Below are 20,243 nucleotides of genomic sequence, written 5' to 3' on the forward strand. Positions count from 1 at the left end.
ACAGCTCCGGCAGAAAGCTGTGTACGACTTATGCTATCTCAGTGACATGTGCAAACCAAACGACCTCGAAGTAATTCAGCGATTATAACGTCATTGGAATCAATTTATGAAATTGACGTGTTATATACACGTAGACAATTTTGTTTCGTAGACAAATCTACATTGTCTGCAACCGATAAAACAATATCGGATAATGCGTAGACATACAAATGGGTTAGGGATATTGGAGAAGTTGGGTATCACGGATGTGACTTATATGACATATTTTCAGCTATAAGAGAAGAGATCGGGAAAGCCGAGAAGGGTAATAAACAGAACATCGTACCCCCGGTAATATCTGAGTATAACACTACATCGCCATCACCCGGAATTTAGATTAACTCTACAGATAATCCGTAATTCTATATAGTGATCTGTTATTCCCTGACGGCGATATGAACGGTGGCTATATGGCTGTATGTCGTGGTATCCGTGTTTTGACGGGGCTAGAAATTTAATTTCACACATCTACTTAATTTCATTTTACACATCTACTTAATGATTAAATACGTGTTGTATGTTGGTATGTTACTTTCTCCCTATATATAGATAGTGTGATAGCCTTGGAGACACATCAGATATAAACGAAGTGTCAGGTATCAAATAAGGAGGCGAGCCTGGTGTATTTTGATGTCGAGATTACGAAAGAAGATAGATAGCCCACACACCAGGGACTAATCATAATGCAATATTCTGAAATGTGATAGTGGAATACTCAATAACACAACACATCTCCTCGAAGTGAGGCTCGTTCTGTACGTGCTTGCGGCGTTAGTAAGATATTAATCATTTTCTCTGTAGCGTACTTACAAAGCGAAACGATGGAAGGTTGATTTACCTAGATTATAAACGTAAAACAGCTGGTTATAAGAGGTGAGGTGAGGTGAAATTGGGTTTTACGTCGTGCTTGAGAATATTTCGCTCATATGACGACGTGCATGCGTGTGTATGTGTATGTGCGGCTGCTTGTACTAGCCCAGACTGAAGCTGGTTTTATAGTGCTAGCCCACTGAGATACCATGCCGCAGTGAAGCATGAATACCCCACGCTGGTTATAAGATACCCATATGTACGTAGTATGGTGAGTTTGTTCATGCGAGGGGCGGTGGGGTAGCCTAGTGGTAGCCTAGACCCGGGTTCGAATCCCCACATGGGTACAATGTGTGAAGCCCATTTCTGGTGTCCCCCGCCGTGATGTTGCTGGAATATATTGCTAAAAGCGGCGTAAAACCAAACTCAGTCAGTCAGTTGTTCATGCGAGGTGAAGGTCGGTTCAGTGTTATGAAGAGCTGCGAGTAGTCAGATCTGCTTATAGAAGGTTCCAATCCAACATTCGCTCTGATATGATCCTTGGGTTGTCCACACTGCTGGGTTTCACTAGTGTTGTAGACAACCTCACTTTATTTACCGAATTGACATGATTCATATAGATCAAATATTACTGAAAGCAACGTTCAACGAAATTCTCTCACTCATCTCTGTACAGGAAACATTTATACATGTTTGCCATAAAAGTTTCAAAATCCAGTTTCAAGTTACAGTGCTATAGGTTGTTACCAGTTTGTGTGGACATTCTAAATAATATTTGAATATTGTTAATAGACAGGATAATTATGAAGGAAAAGTACTTTTTGAGGGTAACTCCCTGTTTGTCAATATAGCTAGTTGTTTTAACAATTTAACCCAACAGTATTTACAATTTAACATTCTAGAGGCAGTGTATGAGATGACTGCACATGCCAACAATCACGTATTGGGAACAGATAGCCCAGCCCTTCAAGGCGCCGCAATTCGCTGTACAGAGTTGTGTCCCTTTGGCACACAAGAACCTATGATTGCCGGTTCGAATCCCGGTTCGTCCCGATTATTATGTTTCTGTGTTTATCAACATCCTACCCGTGCTGGTGGGGTTTTACTGCAGTGTTACATGTGTGACGCCTGTATCACCTGGGGCTTCCCTCCTACATTAAGCTGACTCGTCTTGCCGCACCTGGAATATAGTATTACGGGGCTAAACCCAACTCACTCACTCACTCTCACTCACTCACCAGGCGGAATGGTGGCTGTGTGATATAACCAAGAAAACAGTCTCTGTTCAGGGTGGAGTCATACAAGACTGATATCAATACCAACAGCTGGGACTAGCTTCAGTGTTACCTGAAATACAGCCAGCGACGTACACTTTAGCTCTTTAAACACCACTTTTAAAAACTAATTATACCATCTTACAAAATGTCTACTGTCTCCAGTAAGTTTGTCTCTGTCATTGATACCCCGTCCTGTAAATGGCTGATGTGTATTGTCCTTTCATCATAAGTTTCAGCCCTCTGTCCTTTTATCATTAGTTTCAGCCCTCTGTCCTTTCATCATAAGTTTCAGCCCTCTGTTTGACGTCAGTATTCACAACTAAAGGTTTCAGTCCTCTGTGTGACGTCAGTATTCACAACTATACATGCTAGTTTGTTGTTTAACACAGCAATCTCTCAGCTGTCTGATCGCCGTCTGTGAATAATCGAGTCTGGACCAGACAATCTAGTGACTGACATAATAAAGCTCAAACTACGCAATCGGTATTCGACGATATTCATCAACCAAGTCAACGAGCCTGACCACGAGTCACGGTAGATCATTAAACCACGATGGAGAATGAAACGTTAACTTTTAATTATTCAGGTAGAACATTAATGGATTCCAAACAGATTATATGAATATTAATAGATATTGATATATTTGGAATGGGTATAAATATGAAAAATGCATATATATATATATGCAATGCGCAAAACCATCACCCTATACAAAGAGATAGGAAAATACATAAATACGCGTATCGTATTGTCTGATATAAACAATGGCAGTCACACACACGTGATTGTGAATTAACAAGGGTCCGGCCTTGACCTGAGATAGCCTTCTAGGCAGATATATGCAGGCTAAAGGCTGCGTGCTACACTCCAACAGGGAGAGAGTTTCGCCATTAGGCGTGTTTAGCAATAACCCAGAAACATTGCAGCAATATTGCAATAGGAAAACAAAATTAATTGGAATCACAGATCGTACGCATAATGGTAATGGCATCCTGCACCATTGATGCCTGTGCCAGCCCGCATGACGCACTGTGGGTTATAGGGACGTGTAATACTATACGACTGTCATAGGTTTTAATTGCAGAGAGTCACACTGCAACATATATGGTTACAGTAAATTAAATAATGAACATGACTAATAACCAACTGTTATGTTTGTCATGGCCAGTTGGTGTATATTTTAGTCGAAATGCGTATAACAAACTACGCATGTCACGAACTAACGTTAGTGGTCCCCTTGGGTTCGTCATAACCATTGTGCACTGTACCCTGCATTTCGTTACTGGTGAGTGAGTGAGTGAGTTGGGATTTACGCCGGTTTTAGCAATATTCCAGTAATATCACGGCAGGGGACACCATAAATCGGCTTCACACATTGTGCCCATGTGGGGAATCAAACCCAGGTCTCAAGCTTGACGAGAGGACGCCTTAACCACTAGGCTACCCTGCTGCCCTATTTGGTTACTAAGTGGGCAGATAAACGCCGATCTAATGCCAGCCTTAGGCTGTGGTGGGGCGAGAGCATGACACTAAACTATCAGTTAGATAAGTTAGATAACACATGGCGTCAACACTGTAAAGGTATAGTAGTGTACATTACAACCTCGCCGACCCTCGTGAGTCGGGGGATTCTGTTTGGAACTTGTTCACAATATAAAATCACTCTGTTAAATGATTCTTTAATCCGGACATACCCTAATCCGCACTACTGGAAACATCAATGTCCTATTTGACGGAGCTTGACTGTCGTATTATTTTTTTTATATTTGCACGAAACCTTAAAATGCACAACGAAATTATGATAGTCCTGTGATTATAGTGGTTGCCAGACCTCGGGGTCTCGTTCGATTCCAAAGCAAAGAATAATTATTTCGTCGTTTAGTGGAGTCAAGCGCCTGTTTGAAACACATGTCTTCAAGTGGCTAAGTGTCAACACACCACGTTAATTGATGGCAGTACAATGGAGCTGATTAGTCTGGCGCTATCGGCTGTGTGGTGATATATCCTGTCATCCTTGTCCAGCTGTAGTAGAACAGGGATGTGGCTGGAGACCGCGACAACCCATATTCACTGACTGTAGATAAATAATTATGTAAATATTGAAATAATTTCTGCGCTGAAAAGATTGATTGAACTGTTAAATATTTCGTCTTCGTGGTGTAAAATATCATTCAGTCATTCATTCATTTATCAAAGAACATGATGTATTTTACCCCCGCTTCCAGGAAATTGTCTGAAGCGCTCGTATAATCTCTATGTGGCATGCCTGATACTGGAGTTACGACCAAATTTTTTCAAACCACATTTGTTAAAACATTTTGTATGCTTCCTTGTCTGATGTGTTTAGTTTCAGTAAAATATTTCGTTTACTGATGGAAATAACAAAATGTACAAATCGTAGATACAAATATAGAGATGCAACATATTCGCCGAATCCTTTCGAACAGTCTGAAGATAAATAGTTTTTATAGTGACATCTTTAGATGATAGAAACATGATGTATGCTGTGGACAACTCATTTTAAACAATTGCAACCCCTACTCGGTCACTAACTAACTATATGGTGTCCGACCACAGTATCGTACAGTGCCTATAGGGTGTTCATCCTTTTATATATCGTACAGTGCCTATAGGGTGTTCATCCTGTTATATATCGTACAGTGCCTATAGGGTGTTCATCCTGTTATATATCGTACAGTGCCTATAGGGTGTTCATCCTGTTATATATCGTACAGTGCCTATACGGTGTTCATCCTGTTATATATCGTACAGTGCCTATAGGGTGTTCATCCTGTTATATATCGTACAGTGCCTATAGGGTGTTCATCCTGTTATATATCGTACAGTGCCTATAGGGTGTTCATCCTGTTGTATATTGTGCACACATTGTATCCCCATTGCGTAGATCGATACTTGTGTTTTTGATCACTAGATTGTCTGATGCAGACTCGATTAATTGTACAGAGCCTTTTTTAGGGTGTTCATCCTGTTATATATCGTTACAGTACCTATACGGTGTTCATCCTGTTGTATAGAAAGATCGATATGTGTTTTGATCACTAGATTGTCTGACCCTACCCTAGTACTATATAAAAGGGTAGGGTCTATATACCTATATGTCTTTCTAACGCTGTTTCTAAGCATGACACGCCCCTGTGCAGACCGCCGCCATATAGCTGGAATAAGTTACAAGTACGATTGCTGTTACTGAGTGGTGAATATTACCACCATTGTCTTTTCTGTTATAAAAACTGCTCTTGCATTATCCTTCTCCTGAACTTGTACTGCCGCTCTATCATAGTGATGACATTTGTACTGTTTGTATTGATTTGTGACTTAGTTAATTACATCACATCTTGTGTTGTCTGTAGTCACACCTAGTTCTTTTATGGACTGATTCCGGCTAACTACATGTACTGGGTTTCAGTTTAGGAATCAACACTCATACCCCAGTGCCATAAGGTGTCCATAGTGATGATACTATGTCCATAAAGTATGGTGTTTGTTTGTTTGTTTGTTCGATCATTCATTTGTGCAGAGTTTATGTGTGATGTATGTGTATATGTGTATGTACTAAACAGCTAAACGGGGTGTTTGGATGGTGAGCAATATTGGGAGGACTTATGCTTTCTTGTTGTCATCTTTACTAGCAAACCAGCTGTATATCTGATGTCACACTGAATTTCGTATTATACACATATCTCGCAACTTTTGAGAAACAATTTAACCTGGGGCCATATTTATAAAGATTCTTAGGGTGCTTATTAAGAATTCTTAACTGTAAGAATTTTTGTGAGAGTTACTCCTAAGACTTAGTCAAAACGTTACTCTATTAACGTTTATACATAAGAGTTAACTTTTAACTGAGGCCGAATTTAGGAATTATAAGACGAAAACTACGAAAGTTCTAAGAATCTTTATAAATACGGTCCTTGATCTTTTTACTAAGATTTCAAAGCACGTCACACGACACTTACCAACTTCACCCCAGAAGTTCCATACTCTTGTTTTACCCTTCCTGTTAGTTTTAGTTAATGTCATCCACTATATATAGTTCCTTGACCTATATCAAAGGAACCATAAGATCTTACAGAGATTGCTGTCGGGACGTGGTTGTCCTGTGCATGACTTTTTTCACAGGTAAGCGATATTCGACCTCTGGTATAAATAAGGAATATTCGACCTGTGACGTAAATAAATGAAACTCGTTCAAAAGCAATGCGAAAGAGCACCCATACTATCAAGTGCAGATGATGTTACTGTTTTGTCCTTACTTGTTAAGAACGGTATAATGTGTGAAGCCCATTTCTAGTGCCCCCAGCCGTGATATTGTTGGAATATTCCTCAAAGCGGCATAAAACCATACTCACTCACCTAGTCGTACTTATTTATCGTCTTACCCAGCAATACTTTAGCTAATGGACGGCGATCAGTGTAAAGAATCGAGATCCACCCCAAGTTATGTGACATGTATTAGAACACACAGAAACACTACTATAGCCATCCCACGACATGCTACCAGGACAGTATAGTAGATAGGTCTCCCAAGTGGGCGACAAGACATGTTGTTTAGTTCATATCATTATCTCAGGTGTAATCAGCAACGCGTGGGGCTATCTGTGCACGTGGGCTGGACGTAGGCCGGTATTTAGTGGCTTAGATGATAAGGCTATCCACACTGCCAGTATGATTTCCAAACAACTTGCAGGTAATGTCTATTGATAGAGCTTATATATATGTGCGTATACTATTGAAATCGCACTAGCTCAATTTCGGGTTTGGTACTGTAAAATATGCATTATTTCTAAATCTTTGTTGGGCTGCAAACAGTGGACATTACCTGTATCAGAGTCACGCCGATCGCAAATATCCATTAATGTTTGAGATGTGTCAAGTGAAGTGTGGGGGGGTCATCACACAGTTACCTCCCTTCCGTTACAACGCGATCTTTCAATCGGACACACTCGGTTAATTCCGCTACCTTACTCTCAGAAGCAGAGAAGTGGACACGGTGCAGACAATCACTGTACACAGTTGAAAGAAAGAAACCTCCGCATGTTTTGGAATATCTTTATATTTATGTACGGTTGATTTTTTCAGTCGTCTGCCTCCTGGTTGGTCACGTGATATGTGAGTTCCATTTCATTTATGGTAGTATTGTATACATACAAACAAAAGTCTGTTATTGCCTCTTACTACATGGTAATACTTACCAGTGTGAGTGTGCTTAAATGAATGTATAGATAACTGAAAATGTACCCCGCAAAGCAGTAGAAACAGCACACAAAACACACATTTAAACCTTGTGATGGGAGGTATTCTATGCCTTTGGTTTTTCACGCCGACTTACGGTGTTCGAATCCCCAGACAGGTGCAGTGTGTTCCTTGTGTTCCCATGATAATTGCTGATCGCGGCATCAAAACATACGTTGTCATTGTAACGTTGTTTAATGATGTTTACCTGCACAGCTTTCATACAATATGACAATACTTGGCGTTGAGTTACACCTTCAATGGAATTATAACAGGTTGATGTGTTTTGTGAAATCTGTGGGTGTTTCTAAACGCCTTAATAGTGACGTATCGTCCTTGTCTTTGTTGGCAACATTTGAAGCATCTGTTTTACACAACAGGTATGAACAGTCGAGATGACAATATGGCTGTAGAACCTCATTTCTCAACCACTACAGGTAAGACCATCCAATGTAGATGTACACACAACACACATTATATATATACACACAACACACATTATATATATACACACAACACACATTATATATATACACACAACACACATTATATATATACACACAACACACATTATATATATACACACAACACACATTATATATATACACACAACACACATTATATATATACACACAACACACATTATATATATACACACAACACACATTATATATATACACACAACACACATTATATATATACACACAACACACATTATATATATACACACAACACACATCATATATATACACATAACACACATTATATATATACACACAACACACATTATATATATACACACAACACACATTATATATATACACACAACACACATTATATATACACACACACATTACACATATATATATACATATATGTACACACATTATATATGTACACACAACACACATTATATATATACACACAACACACATTATATATATACACACAACACACATTATATATGTACACACAACACACATTATATATACACACACAACACACATTATATATATACACACATAACACATTATATATAACACACATTATATATAACACACATTATATATATACACACACACATTATATATATATACACATAACACACATTATATATATACACATAACACACATTATCTTACCTTCATGTAAAATACTTTAATTTCAATGCTCAATGACGCTATAACAAGTTTCCGTGTCACCCCTCCCAGGAGGGTGACAACCGGAAAAATATTACCCGCTGTCACGGTAACCGCCGAACTCCCCGCCGAGAAGCTGTATCGCTAACAATCGTATGACGTCATAATATGACGCATGCAGTGCACGGAGTTGGAAAACCCTTCGTTTAGCTGTTTTTTAGTCCTCTATTTGCACGTTTATTTTACCGACTTTTACTGCTTTATCTAAACTATTGTATACATTGCAGTGTTTACACACCCAACTTACACATAATTAACCATTTTATAGCAGTTTTAAGCTTGTCAGAATATGTTTCACTGATTTTGAAAATCCATTTTAGGGACAGTCGCCATTTTGTTTACATGTCATGTAGTCAGTAGCGAGCTTATCGATCTTCAAAATAAAATAAAATGATATTTTGTACATTTAACTTGGCGATAAGATAAATACGTTGCACACTTCTCCCTCGGGTAATACGGTCAGATGTACACATCTTTGTAGCAGTGTTATTCCTCGCCTACCGGCTCTGGTAACACTGCTTCAAAGATACGTGCATCAGACCGTATTACTCTCGAGAGAAGCATACAACTTATAATGTATATGTATACACTCAACACACAAACCACACACACTACACATTATATATCAGAGGCGGATACAGCTTTTTGAGAAAGGGGGTGCACACTCTTGAAAAAAAAAGGGGGGGGGGGGTTGCACACTTCATTTTCACCCGTATTCATGGGTCATTTAATAAACTTTCAGGACAAAAGGGGGGTGCGCACCCCTTCAAAACACACACCCCCCTCCCCCTTTCTGGCTATGTATATGTACAGTCAGGATACACGACACAGCCACTACACACGTTTACACAACACATGGGCGGTGGGGTAGCCTAGTGGTTAAAGCGTTCGCTCGTCATGCTGAAGACCCGGGTTCGATTCCCCACATGGGTACAATGTGTGAAGCCCATTTCTGGTGTTCCCCGCAGTAATATTGCTAAAAGCGGCGTAAAAATATACTCACTCACTCATTACACAACACATGTGTTACATATGGATTGATATAACATACAGCTTGTTCAGCCGTTTGTGCCAATTGACCTCCCGGGTCATGCATATGTAGAGTAGCTCAGGTCAAGCTGAACAAGCTGTACAAGATCCTGCTGGAATATGGACCTGCTGGAATAGGTCACCTGCCATACACTGGAAGACAGGACAAGCACTACGCTGTAGAAACCTGTCTTTGGGTCATTGTAAGTGAAGTTAATGGACAGAAATGGAAACAGGAATATACAGTTGAAAAATACAGTTCATGCATTGTAGAACATGGCGTGACGTCACAGGTAGCCTGGTATTGACGTTAACCCAAACGGTCAGTGTTTGACACATTACACCGACTTATACTGACTTTTGTTAGACACAATTGTCATATCAACCATATAAACTTGCTAATTCAATTATTTACAAGTTAAAATTTCCATCTCGTAGTTTTAGCAACGACAACACCGACGACGACGCCAACACCTACTCCCCTAGTCTGTGAGGACAAGCTATCAACATGCAGCATCTACAAGTCTGCCTGCGAGGCGGACACACAACAGAAGTGGGCGGAGAAGTACTGCGCCAAGACTTGCCACCTGTGTAGTAAGTCAGCTCACTACATGCATACACTGATACTCCTGGTATATACATTGTCATTTCATATCTGGTCTCAGTAGGTAATGTGTCAAATACAGAGATAGTATGATGCGCCAAAATCAGGTACCGAAAGTAGAATGACGTTCTAATGAAGACAGGCGCTGTATGACGACAACAGTGGCTAGTAATTGTGCGAGTGTGTTGATCAACTACTGCGAAGGCTTCAAAGCTGCAGCTTGTGGTTTGGCTTCTGCCTCAACATCAGTGATCAGAGCACGCAGGCCAGATGCTTGGGGCATCTCTTCAGTGAGAAATGTCAATTTATTTTAAATGTCTTGAAAAGGGTTTCTAGAAGCGAATTTTTCCAAAGAGGTTAACTGCACTGCCAAAGTGTTGCCAAGTCTACAGAAAGCATGGCATTAGGAGGGAGGTTGGACAAAACACGCACTGGCATTATAGCGGAGGTGGCATTATAACATGGTTCAAACATAGAGGAGGAAAGCTAGTCTGGTAACCCTTGAAATGATACTATTTCTGCTATATGTTGTGATTCTCTGTCACTGGCGGTTGTAGTACTCTCCCCCTTCTCTCTTCGCTTAAGGTAATTTTACATCATCATGGTTCTACCTTCAGACGAGACGACAGTAGCGGTGACACTGCCAACAAGGCCATTTACTGGTAGGCATTCAGTCGGATGTTTCTACGTCATATATCTAACACTGTCAAAACAGTACATCAACATGCATTCATCTATTCAGGGGTGCGCGCGTGGTTGAGTGGTAAAGCGTTTGCTTGTCACCTAGGTTGGATTCCCCGCGCGGAGCTACATCTGTGTTCCCAATGATGGTGACAGCATAGTGTGTATTGTTCAAAATGTGTAATATTGATACAATAGTGGATGAGTGAGTGGGTATAGTTTTACGCCGCTGTAGCTATATTCCAAGACGGGGGACACCATAAATGGGTTTCACACATTGAGACCAATGTGGGGAATCAAACCTGGGTCTTCGGCAGAACATGCGAACGCTTTACCCATCAGGCTACCCCATAGTGGAGATCAGACCTTAGTTTGCAGTGTACATAATGTATGGTGTATAACGAATAGCGAGGAATGGCGTAATGAGCAGTGTGTGGCCAGCGTGGTGTGTTGTTTATAATGCATGACGTTTAGTGTGATATTTAGTGTGTGGAGCTTAGTGTACATTCTGTTGTGTGAGTTATATTGCCCTTGAGCGTGTAGTGTATAGTATACTGTTTAAAAAAGTAGGGGAACTTCATTTTTAATTTACGATTGAAAACATTTGGAGATGTATCAGAGTCAATCAATGTTGATATGATAATAATTACATGTTTTGAGAGTGCATCACCACTTGCACTTCCTAATGACCACAGTTGTTTGTACAGTAATCGTTCTTGAAAGATGATTGGTGTATGTCGTGAAATTTGCATGTGTACGATTTTCATTTTCAAAGCAAAAAACGGCTTGAAACAAACACTAACAACTGTGTGATGCAAGATGATTGTCATAATTAATGGTCTGCAGTGATTTATCGACCTTCTTGAAAACCGTTAAAATCAAGAATGACACCCAATGCACGTGTATGGGGCGACTGCGTGTGCACGTGCATTACCTGCGTTCGTAAGACGTCTGCCTTTGAAAAGTTGATTAACGCTTATACTTTCTGTCCAAATTAAAAGTTCATGTTCCCCTATTTTTTAAAAAGAGTATATATATATATAGTGTGTGTTGTGTTGAGGGTATTATTTTGTGATTAGTGTGTGGTATGTATTGCTCTGTATGACATGAAGGTTATATAATGTATGACATATAGTGTGTAGTGTATAATATAATGTGTACTGTTGAGTAGATGATGTGTAACGTGTCGTCTACTCTCATGTATGACATATAGTGTGTACTGTATAATATAATGTGTACTATTGAGTAGATGATGTGTACTGTAGAGTAGATGATGTGTAACGTGTCGTCTACTCTCATGTATGACATATAGTGTGTACTGTGTAATATAATGTGTACTATTGAGTAGATGATGTGTAACGTGTCGTTGTCCTTCAGTGTTGTAATGTCACCCTGATTCACTGCCAGGTCCAACAGTGTATCACACGCTGCCGGCGACTTGTGTCGACAAATGGAGCAACTGTGACTCCTACCCTCACTCATGCGCGCCGGTGTACAAAGACTGGGCTTCCGTCAACTGTGCGCGATTCTGCTCCTTATGTTGAGTACAGGAATCCATTCCGTGTAGAAAATGTCGCTTTGTGTGTGCACTGTGAGATGGTCTGATGTACCACACAAGGGTACTATTAAATGACGTCAGATGGCATCACATTATGGTCCAATTTATTCCTATAAACAAGGCTCTTATTAGTGAGTATATTTTTCTCACTTCTACTCAAGATGAGACCCCGTTCAGAGCGGCGTTAAACGTAACACATAGGTTTCTGCATCGCCTAAGGGAGACAACTATGCACAGTGCACCGTGGTCTCCATGGTGATAGAGGTGAGCATGACGTGTTTTATATGTTTGTAGTGCATTAAGTCACTATAGCAATAGTTCTCACTGATGTACATTGCTGATGACGAGTTCTTAAAGGGTTATAGCAGATTTCTTAACTAAGCTTAGATACAAAAAGTTAAATGACGTGCATTATTACATGAATTGTGCAATGTGCAATGACAATATGAATTATTTCTCATATAGTTAATTACTGGTCCAGTTACAAACGATAAATTGGCAAGGCACCCGACTTAGAAACGTGTAGGCGTTAAAACACTGACGGAACTGGAATTAAAGGTAGCGTGAACACCGGCTACATGTACGTGAGTCCCGTATATACTTGATCAAAATGAGTTGACAGATGGAATATTCACTTCCCACCAGAGTTGTACTTGTATAGTGACCGCCCTGGTCTGTATGTTAACGTGAAGGAGTTCAATTAACACCTCGTTTCAGCAAGGCTTCATGCATATAACATCAGATAGCATTATCATAACTTGTCTGTCCTACGTTATACATATTAGTGTTAAATACACAGATTTGCATCAAAAGAATTTCTCATAATAATTGATTCAGATCTACTTTCGTTATGGAGATGTGAAGCATCGGAAGATATGGCTAATGATAAGCATTTTATGGGCGTTTCAACAAGAGTAAGCTGTCATAGCTCCGTGCACAAGGCGTTGACATCAAGCAGATGCAAAGAATAATGTCCGAAACCACACTCTTATAGTGAAGTATCAAAATGCCAGCAGACAAAGTCAGCAATCTAACCCACTCAGTCATCCCCATTTCCACGGAAATGGAAGTCTGACAACTGGCAGTCTGGTCGGTTGTGCTGGCGTTTTGGTTCTCTCTCTTGAGCGGGAGCTCCAATTCCAAATCTAGGATGACTCAACCCAAAATAGCCCAGGACTCTGCACAATGAAATCTGCAATATCAACCCTTCATATATCACTAAATGGTGATGTTGATGGGCTGTGTTATAGATTCTTAGTCTCATTTGTATGAAATTCCAGCATTAAATACAGCGATAACCATATTCAACCAACGGCAGGTGAGGAGAAGCACCCCATATAGGCCTGGTCTGAATACCAAGGCCAAGAATGAAACTATGATCTTCACACGAATATGAAGTAAAGGATGACATGGAGAGGGAAGTGAAGATCTCTGTTTATGTTCACGCTGTACCTGACCGACGTGGAACTATGCTGCTTATTGTGAAAGAACAGAGTGTATTCGGTTACAGGGATGTGTGTGAGTAGCTGCTTGTACGGACAGACTTTATGGCCCACGATATTCAACATGACCTGACAGACACACTATACATACTTCTCACTATAGCTACACGCTATACTGACACCGACCGACACTAATATAGATTTCAAAACTACGATACTGTATTGAGAATTTATTGTTCAAAACGTGATCACAGGCAAGGAAAGAACCGTATATTGTCTTCCAAAAGTATCCCTCAGGTTCCCTCAGGATCCAACACAGTCAGCGGCCCTTTGGGACAACAGAAGAAGTTGAAAACTAGCCTATATCGGATTTATCGAAGTTGTTTTTCTCAGTATCATGCCCACAACACGTTTGTATGCTCACTCGTTTATTTTTTTTTTCACTGAGGTCATTCCTATTTACATCTTGGCTTGGTGCGTTTTATGAATTTGTAGACTTTGACAGAATGGCGGTTGGTGACGTACAGACGCCTCCGTTTATCAAAGTACAGGCCATATGGGAAGGTGATTCCATCCTTTGATGTCAGTACATCTCTTAGCCATGTTCCGGAAATACTCAGCTGAACCACTTTGTTTGATGTGTCGTCAACAAGTAGAATGTCACCTGTGTTTGCTTCAGTGATACCACATGGATTCATTGCCCGGGGCTGTCCTGTGGATGTATAGTTGAACAAAACGTCCCCATTTTGTGTCATACATAGCACGTGGCCACTGTGGGCGTGACTACAAGACACCAAGATGTGACCTTGACCGCTGGTAGAGAGGAATAGAGGATCTGATACAAGTCCACCTGCACATGTTACAGGATTTAGGGACTTCAACACATTCCCTGTCATATCGAGGATGTCCACACGGGGAGGAGATACGGATCCTGCTACCAGGGATGTCGGTGTCAGAGCTGCAAGACCAAAGTATTTCTTCCTTGTAGAAATGTAGGACTGGAGAACCAGATGAGGTTTCACTTCAACAACTATTATTTCCGTCGTCTCGGGAGTGGTCACGGCTATTTGATGGGCAGTTAGTTTAGCAATCCGTCGAGGGGAGCTCGGAACAGACAGCCTGCTTTGACACGGCTGGTTATCGCTTCTGTAGAAGGATTTGAGGCACCTGCTGTTGTTATCAGTGACGACTATGACGTCTCCATCGCCTTCATTGAAAACTACCACGTCATAAACATGGGGTATACCTGTCTCATCTTCTGTGTGTATGTCCACTGTGTCATGTAGCACTGGTGTAGACTCGGAATCAAACACATCTTCATATATGGTGTCAATTTCACCTAGGCTTACCTCGTCTATGTTGTTACTGATCTCTTTACAGTCGTGGATAAAACATACTTTGTCTCTCAGTCCATGTTTTATATCTGAATCCGGGTCGTATTCAGTGGGACACTCCTCTGACTCGCACCACAGGTACATCTCAAAGGTGTCCATTTCATTTCCAGACTCCAGAGCTCTGTCTATCATCACAGAATGATGACATATCATCTGCTTGGCCATCTCTTCAGACTTTATCTCAGCTTTCAGTCTCTCCATCTGTTTCTCAGTAGCCTCATCCAGTTGAGCCAGGAGTTGTCGTTCCTTCTTCTTAACGGCTTCTATCACAGTCTGGATTGCCGACTGGATCTGACTCTGAACGGTGGGTTTGTGTTCCAATACCTCACTATACTTGGTTTCTAAATCCGACAGCAGTCTGTCTTTTGCTTCTAAATCACATGCTAGTCTTTCCTTTACTCCTGTAACACAGGTGATCATTTTTGGCATAACAGACTGAAAGGGAACAACAGTCACACACTTTCTGTGGTACAAGATGCAACAGGATTGACACTGTAGTTTCTTACAGTCCGTGCAGTAAAACTGCATGCTTTGATCCGGGTGTTCCTTACAGAAAGCTTTGTGTCTGAGTTTGACCTCTGTGGACAGGTTAGTTACGTCATGGTGACGCGTGGCTGGAATACGTCTGTGTGCCTTAAGGCATCCTTCACAGAGACTGCTCTCACAGTCAGTACACCAAGCAGTAGCTTGGGGAGCCTCTCCTGCATCACCGCAGAGGATGCACTTCGGAGAATCTACAAGGACATGCATATAATATTACAAACGGATTCTTCTTTAACATTTCAACCTAAATACACTGAAATTACCAGGGAAATTAAAGAACATAGATCCTGTGCATTTCAACATGTTTAACCAATTCGTCAATACCTTTCGTCTTTGGATTGAACGAATCCAGGAGACCCTGTATTAAAAAGCTGGGTTTCACCTCCTGTGCCCAATCTTCAACTGGTTTGTGTGAGGAGGTTACTTTTGTCATCTTACGGCAGAATGGACAGATGAGAGACTTGGCACTGATGGCTTCTGGTCTGGTTTGAGTGTACCTGACGACACACTTCCGACAGAAGGTGTGATAACATACAAGGGTACAGGGGCCGTCGAAGACGTCCATGCAGATGCTGCAAGTCAAAAAGTTGTCTTTCAGTTGCTGCTGCGTCGTCATCTGAAATGATCAAATTCAAACATATGAATAACTTGATATCGTATATCTTTTCATCTATAAGTATTCATTATCAGTTATCATTGAAATATGGGCAATGTGTTCAGGATCATAAATGTGTGTCTCTGTGTTTGTGACAATAATAAAGCTAGTGTTACAACAGATGTGTATATTGGTACCTGGCCAGGTAAAACCTCATTTAATGATACGGGTCGCGTACCGATCTGTCGAATTTCTGATTTCGGAGTAGTAAGGATTAATTATAAAAAACATTGGATCATACCAAAAAAAAGACGCAAGGGGTGGTTTGACTCTCTATATTTTTTTTTACTTTTGTACAAAATTGAAATTGATGCATTAAATAAAATGCATTCATAAGGAGAAATATATAGTTCGTGATGTTCAAACGTCTCGAGTAGTAATTTAGACTTGATGCATAAACCTGGGAGTATAATAATGTAAGGTATACAAAGTCGCACGGTAGGGATTAAACTAAGGAGTCTCTCTAATCTCAAATATCTTTGTTATAAAAATTGCTTAACACAAGGTAAGTTTTTCATTTTTGTTAGCTAGTGGTCCTACAAACTTAACAAAAAAATGGGTGCTTTGCATAATATTCTGGTAGATACTTTTTTGTCTGCTATCCTCATACCTAGGACATACAAGATGGACATGGAACTCGTCTTCATCTGTGTTTCTACAGAACGGGCAGAGCGATGCATCAGGGTCAGAGTTTTTAGCCCGCCGGGAATTTTGTATACAGAAATTATGAGCACTACATCTGAACTTCGAAAGAGCTCTGCGGAGCTTACCTATATCCTGTGCAAGGCACGTCCGTCCAAAGCCATAACTAAATAGTAATTTCCTAACATATGATACCCAGTTCGATGTCAGCAATCAGAAAGTCTTCACCGGAATCTGTTCTTGTTCATTAAAAAAACCCATGTAGTCTAATCCAATACAAGCCGACCCCTTAATTAATGAACTTAGACTCTCCCAGTGTGTTAACACAGTCTGAAATTCGACCGATTAGCACAGAACCACTCGAGCATGATTCAACGGATCGGCACTGCTGGCTGTTAAAAAATCGACGGATAAGGCCGTAATCATTGACACGTTGGCTTTCTGAGGAAATTGTTTGAAACAGTAGAGACAGAATTGCCGGGAAGACTGAAGACAGCGATCTTCGAAGACGTAATGTGTTTCGTCATACAAAAGTTGTTAAACAAGGTATTGAAGAGAAAAAAAGTGGTCAATTCATGAGTCACAGTTCTGAGAATGTTCAAGAAAATGGTGTCACAAAAATAATTGCTTCATCATACCAAACCAAAGTCGGGTTGTGGAAGGGGTTTGGTGTGAATCCCATGGTTTTATGAGCTGTTAGGTACATGGGTGTGTCTGTGCGTGTGTGCGCACGTGTGTGATGTGTGTGACTGAGTGTGTGTGTCTCTCTGTGACTGAACCTATTCATGCCAGTTTTACAGTGCTAGCCCACTAAGATACCGTGCTCCAGTTTAACATGGATACGTAACAAAACACCCAGTGTCCTGACTCGGAGCCAACATGTCGTCGTTGTAACACCTTCATATCGGGGGCCAGACAGAGTGTCACATGGTCAGGGATCGAACCACAGATCTTCCACTGTTTGGGAAGGCGCTCCACCCACTAGACCACGGAGGCGGTCTCAAGGTACCGTGATGTCTGACACGGGCAATCAAATGTGGATCGGATGACTGATTGTTATTGATTGATACAATAACATCCCATTACTCAATGTTAATGATAATTAATGGAAACGCCCAGGGCAATCGGATGTATGTAACTGAATTATTGATTGATGCATGTTATGAGAAGGAGTCATGACCTGAGTGTTGTCTCTGAGGGCTTAGTATCAGAGCTGCAGAAGTAGCAGTAATGTCAGACAATGCTGTCCAATAGGAACATACTGGACAATACAAGAAAAACACATGTGACTCCAAACAGGAACAAGGAGACCATCACGTTCGTGTAATGTTGACCCCAGACAAGAAAATCAAGACAGTACCTTTAGTATTGTCGAATGTCTCCATCAACCTTGCCGCTGGACCGACAGTCGTCGTCGACACGGTGCTGTCATAGGCGGGGTTGTAACTGACAGCTGTTGCTTATAAACGCTATTACCCAACTACGTGTATTGTGTACAACTTGCTGAGGTAGCTGGCAACACATGTTACAATATCGATATATAATCTATTATAACGTTTGTATGGTGTTATCCCTAAGTAACTATGGCACGTGGTACGGACATTTTGTCGGAAGTTAGGAGTACAGAACAATGAGAACTTTTATAACTTATTATGAATTCAAGTTTCGAGTTCATACAAAAGTGCTGACATTTTGCGCAATCCGCAGGGGATAATAGCAGCAAACCATGATAAAAAAGGACGAAGATGGTATGTGTTCATGAATCGAGCAATGATGATAACAGATCTTCGCTGAACTGAATTAACTCATTCCTTGACCACGTTCCGATTCCCTGAGTATGTGAATCAGTCGTAAAATATCTTAAAGTGTCCTATGTTCCGCATTAGAACGTAAGAGCACGACCAAGACAGGAGTAGACCTGCAACTGTCACTGTACATTGATGTGTGTTCAATATGTCTTCATATCTGAGACTTCATATCTATGTAACTATAGATATATCTATGCATGACACAGTAACCCTCTGTTGCATGGCTGGCGAACTGTCTGAATTGCTGCCGTTTCCTGTGAAGACGTCCGTATTTATTTGCGGTTCATGGGTTCGAATCTCATGTTCACACTGATCCATGTTTCCATAATATGCCATGTGTTTTATAAACACGAAGCCATACAACATACAAGAATGCTGATAAAAATCAACGGACTTCGTCATAAAATCAAAATTGCGTGGTCCCTGCAAATTCTGTTAAGTCTTTACCTCCGGCAAGAACTAAGAGGAAGCACTTTAGTGCCGTAATCCATTTACCTGGAACTTGATGTTTTATCTGACATCTTGAATCAATATTTTACCTATCAGAGGTTTTCCAAAGCGGTTTCCAAGAGTTAAACAATATGGAACGAATGCTTTTACCAAAAAGAATCTAACGAATTATTTTTCCCACAGAAGAAGAAACACATGTATCCGCATAATAATTAAGTACGTTTTTAGTACCATGCCACGTGGCATTTACCTTCCTCTACGTCCACTGGCCGAGAAGCTGTTTCTACTAAAAGCCGTCTAAAGTGGGAGTCAGATGCGCCATACTAGTGAACGAGCTATCACATGCTTGATAACCTACTCGAACGGCAGGGATCGTTACAATATATTGACCAATGAGCGTCCAGACCTGCGCACACCCATCGTAAGGAGACGTAATATGGCTGACGTAACACCGCCAGTTGACTCCTTACTGTACAGGAACATTCATGAAGTACCAGACACATACATGATTAATTATATATCAGGCATTGATAGCAGACTGGAGTCAGTGAAATCTTTTATCACACAATACATGCCTCTTTTGAATTGTTTCCAATGTTTTTCTCTATAGCTACCGTTCGCTAGACTTGCCTAACGCTATCATCCCGATAGATCAAATCATATGAAATGCAGACATTCGCTAGTCATAGTGTAAAGTGAAGGACACATCACTTCACTAACGACAAGATATCTCGATTGTCGCTTGTACGACTTTTATAGCTACATGCTTCACGTTACAACTAAACCTTTTAAAATGCATCTATTGAATGTCTGATGTTCCTGCAGTAGCTCTTAATATCTATAAAGTTTAATTTCTAGG

The 20,243-nt window shown here is 40.6% G+C and overlaps 2 protein-coding genes across 3 annotated transcripts; one reads left to right on the forward strand and one right to left on the reverse strand.

The window, feature by feature from the left end:
* The first annotated feature begins 6,220 nt into the window (after positions 1–6,220).
* On the forward strand, positions 6,221–12,540 carry LOC124267960 (zinc metalloproteinase nas-15-like). Of its 2 annotated transcripts, none has more exons than XM_046702959.1 (6): positions 6,221–6,266; positions 7,227–7,256; positions 7,760–7,816; positions 10,046–10,201; positions 10,829–10,873; positions 12,300–12,540. In XM_046702959.1, the coding sequence occupies exons 1-6, from the start codon at positions 6,251–6,253 to the stop codon at positions 12,434–12,436; spliced, it is 441 nt and encodes a 146-aa protein (XP_046558915.1). In that variant the 5' UTR covers positions 6,221–6,250; the 3' UTR covers positions 12,437–12,540. The 2 variants fall into 2 exon arrangements, with proteins under 2 accessions (XP_046558915.1, XP_046558914.1); XM_046702958.1 differs by lacking the exon at positions 6,221–6,266 and adding an exon at positions 6,779–6,834.
* Positions 12,541–14,145: 1,605 nt separating this feature from the next.
* Positions 14,146–18,571, reverse strand: LOC124267961. Its single transcript, XM_046702960.1, has 3 exons — positions 18,487–18,571; positions 16,154–16,445; positions 14,146–16,020 (listed from the first exon to the last, which is right to left on the reverse strand). Exons 2-3 carry the CDS (start codon positions 16,443–16,445, stop codon positions 14,348–14,350), a joined length of 1,965 nt encoding a protein of 654 aa, XP_046558916.1. The 5' UTR covers positions 18,487–18,571; the 3' UTR covers positions 14,146–14,347.
* Positions 18,572–20,243: the final 1,672 nt, after the last annotated feature.

The sequence above is a fragment of the Haliotis rubra genome, unplaced genomic scaffold (genome assembly GCF_003918875.1).
Source record: "Haliotis rubra isolate DU_JTF1 unplaced genomic scaffold, ASM391887v1 Scf135, whole genome shotgun sequence".
NCBI lineage: Eukaryota > Metazoa > Mollusca > Gastropoda > Lepetellida > Haliotidae > Haliotis > Haliotis rubra.

Coding starts and splice junctions, on each gene's coding strand:
- LOC124267960 (XM_046702958.1), top strand. CDS start 6,813: ATGATTTCCAAACAACTTGCAG. Junction 6,835..7,226: donor GATTTCCAAACAACTTGCAG/GTAATGTCTATT, acceptor TGATTTTTTCAG/TCGTCTGCCTCCTGGTTGGT. Junction 10,874..12,299: donor GCCAACAAGGCCATTTACTG/GTAGGCATTCAG, acceptor ATTCACTGCCAG/GTCCAACAGTGTATCACACG.
- LOC124267961 (XM_046702960.1), bottom strand. CDS start 16,445: ATGACGACGCAGCAGCAACTGAAAGACAACTTTTTGACTTGCAGCATC. Junction 16,021..16,153: donor GTTCAATCCAAAGACGAAAG/GTATTGACGAAT, acceptor ATGTCCTTGTAG/ATTCTCCGAAGTGCATCCTC.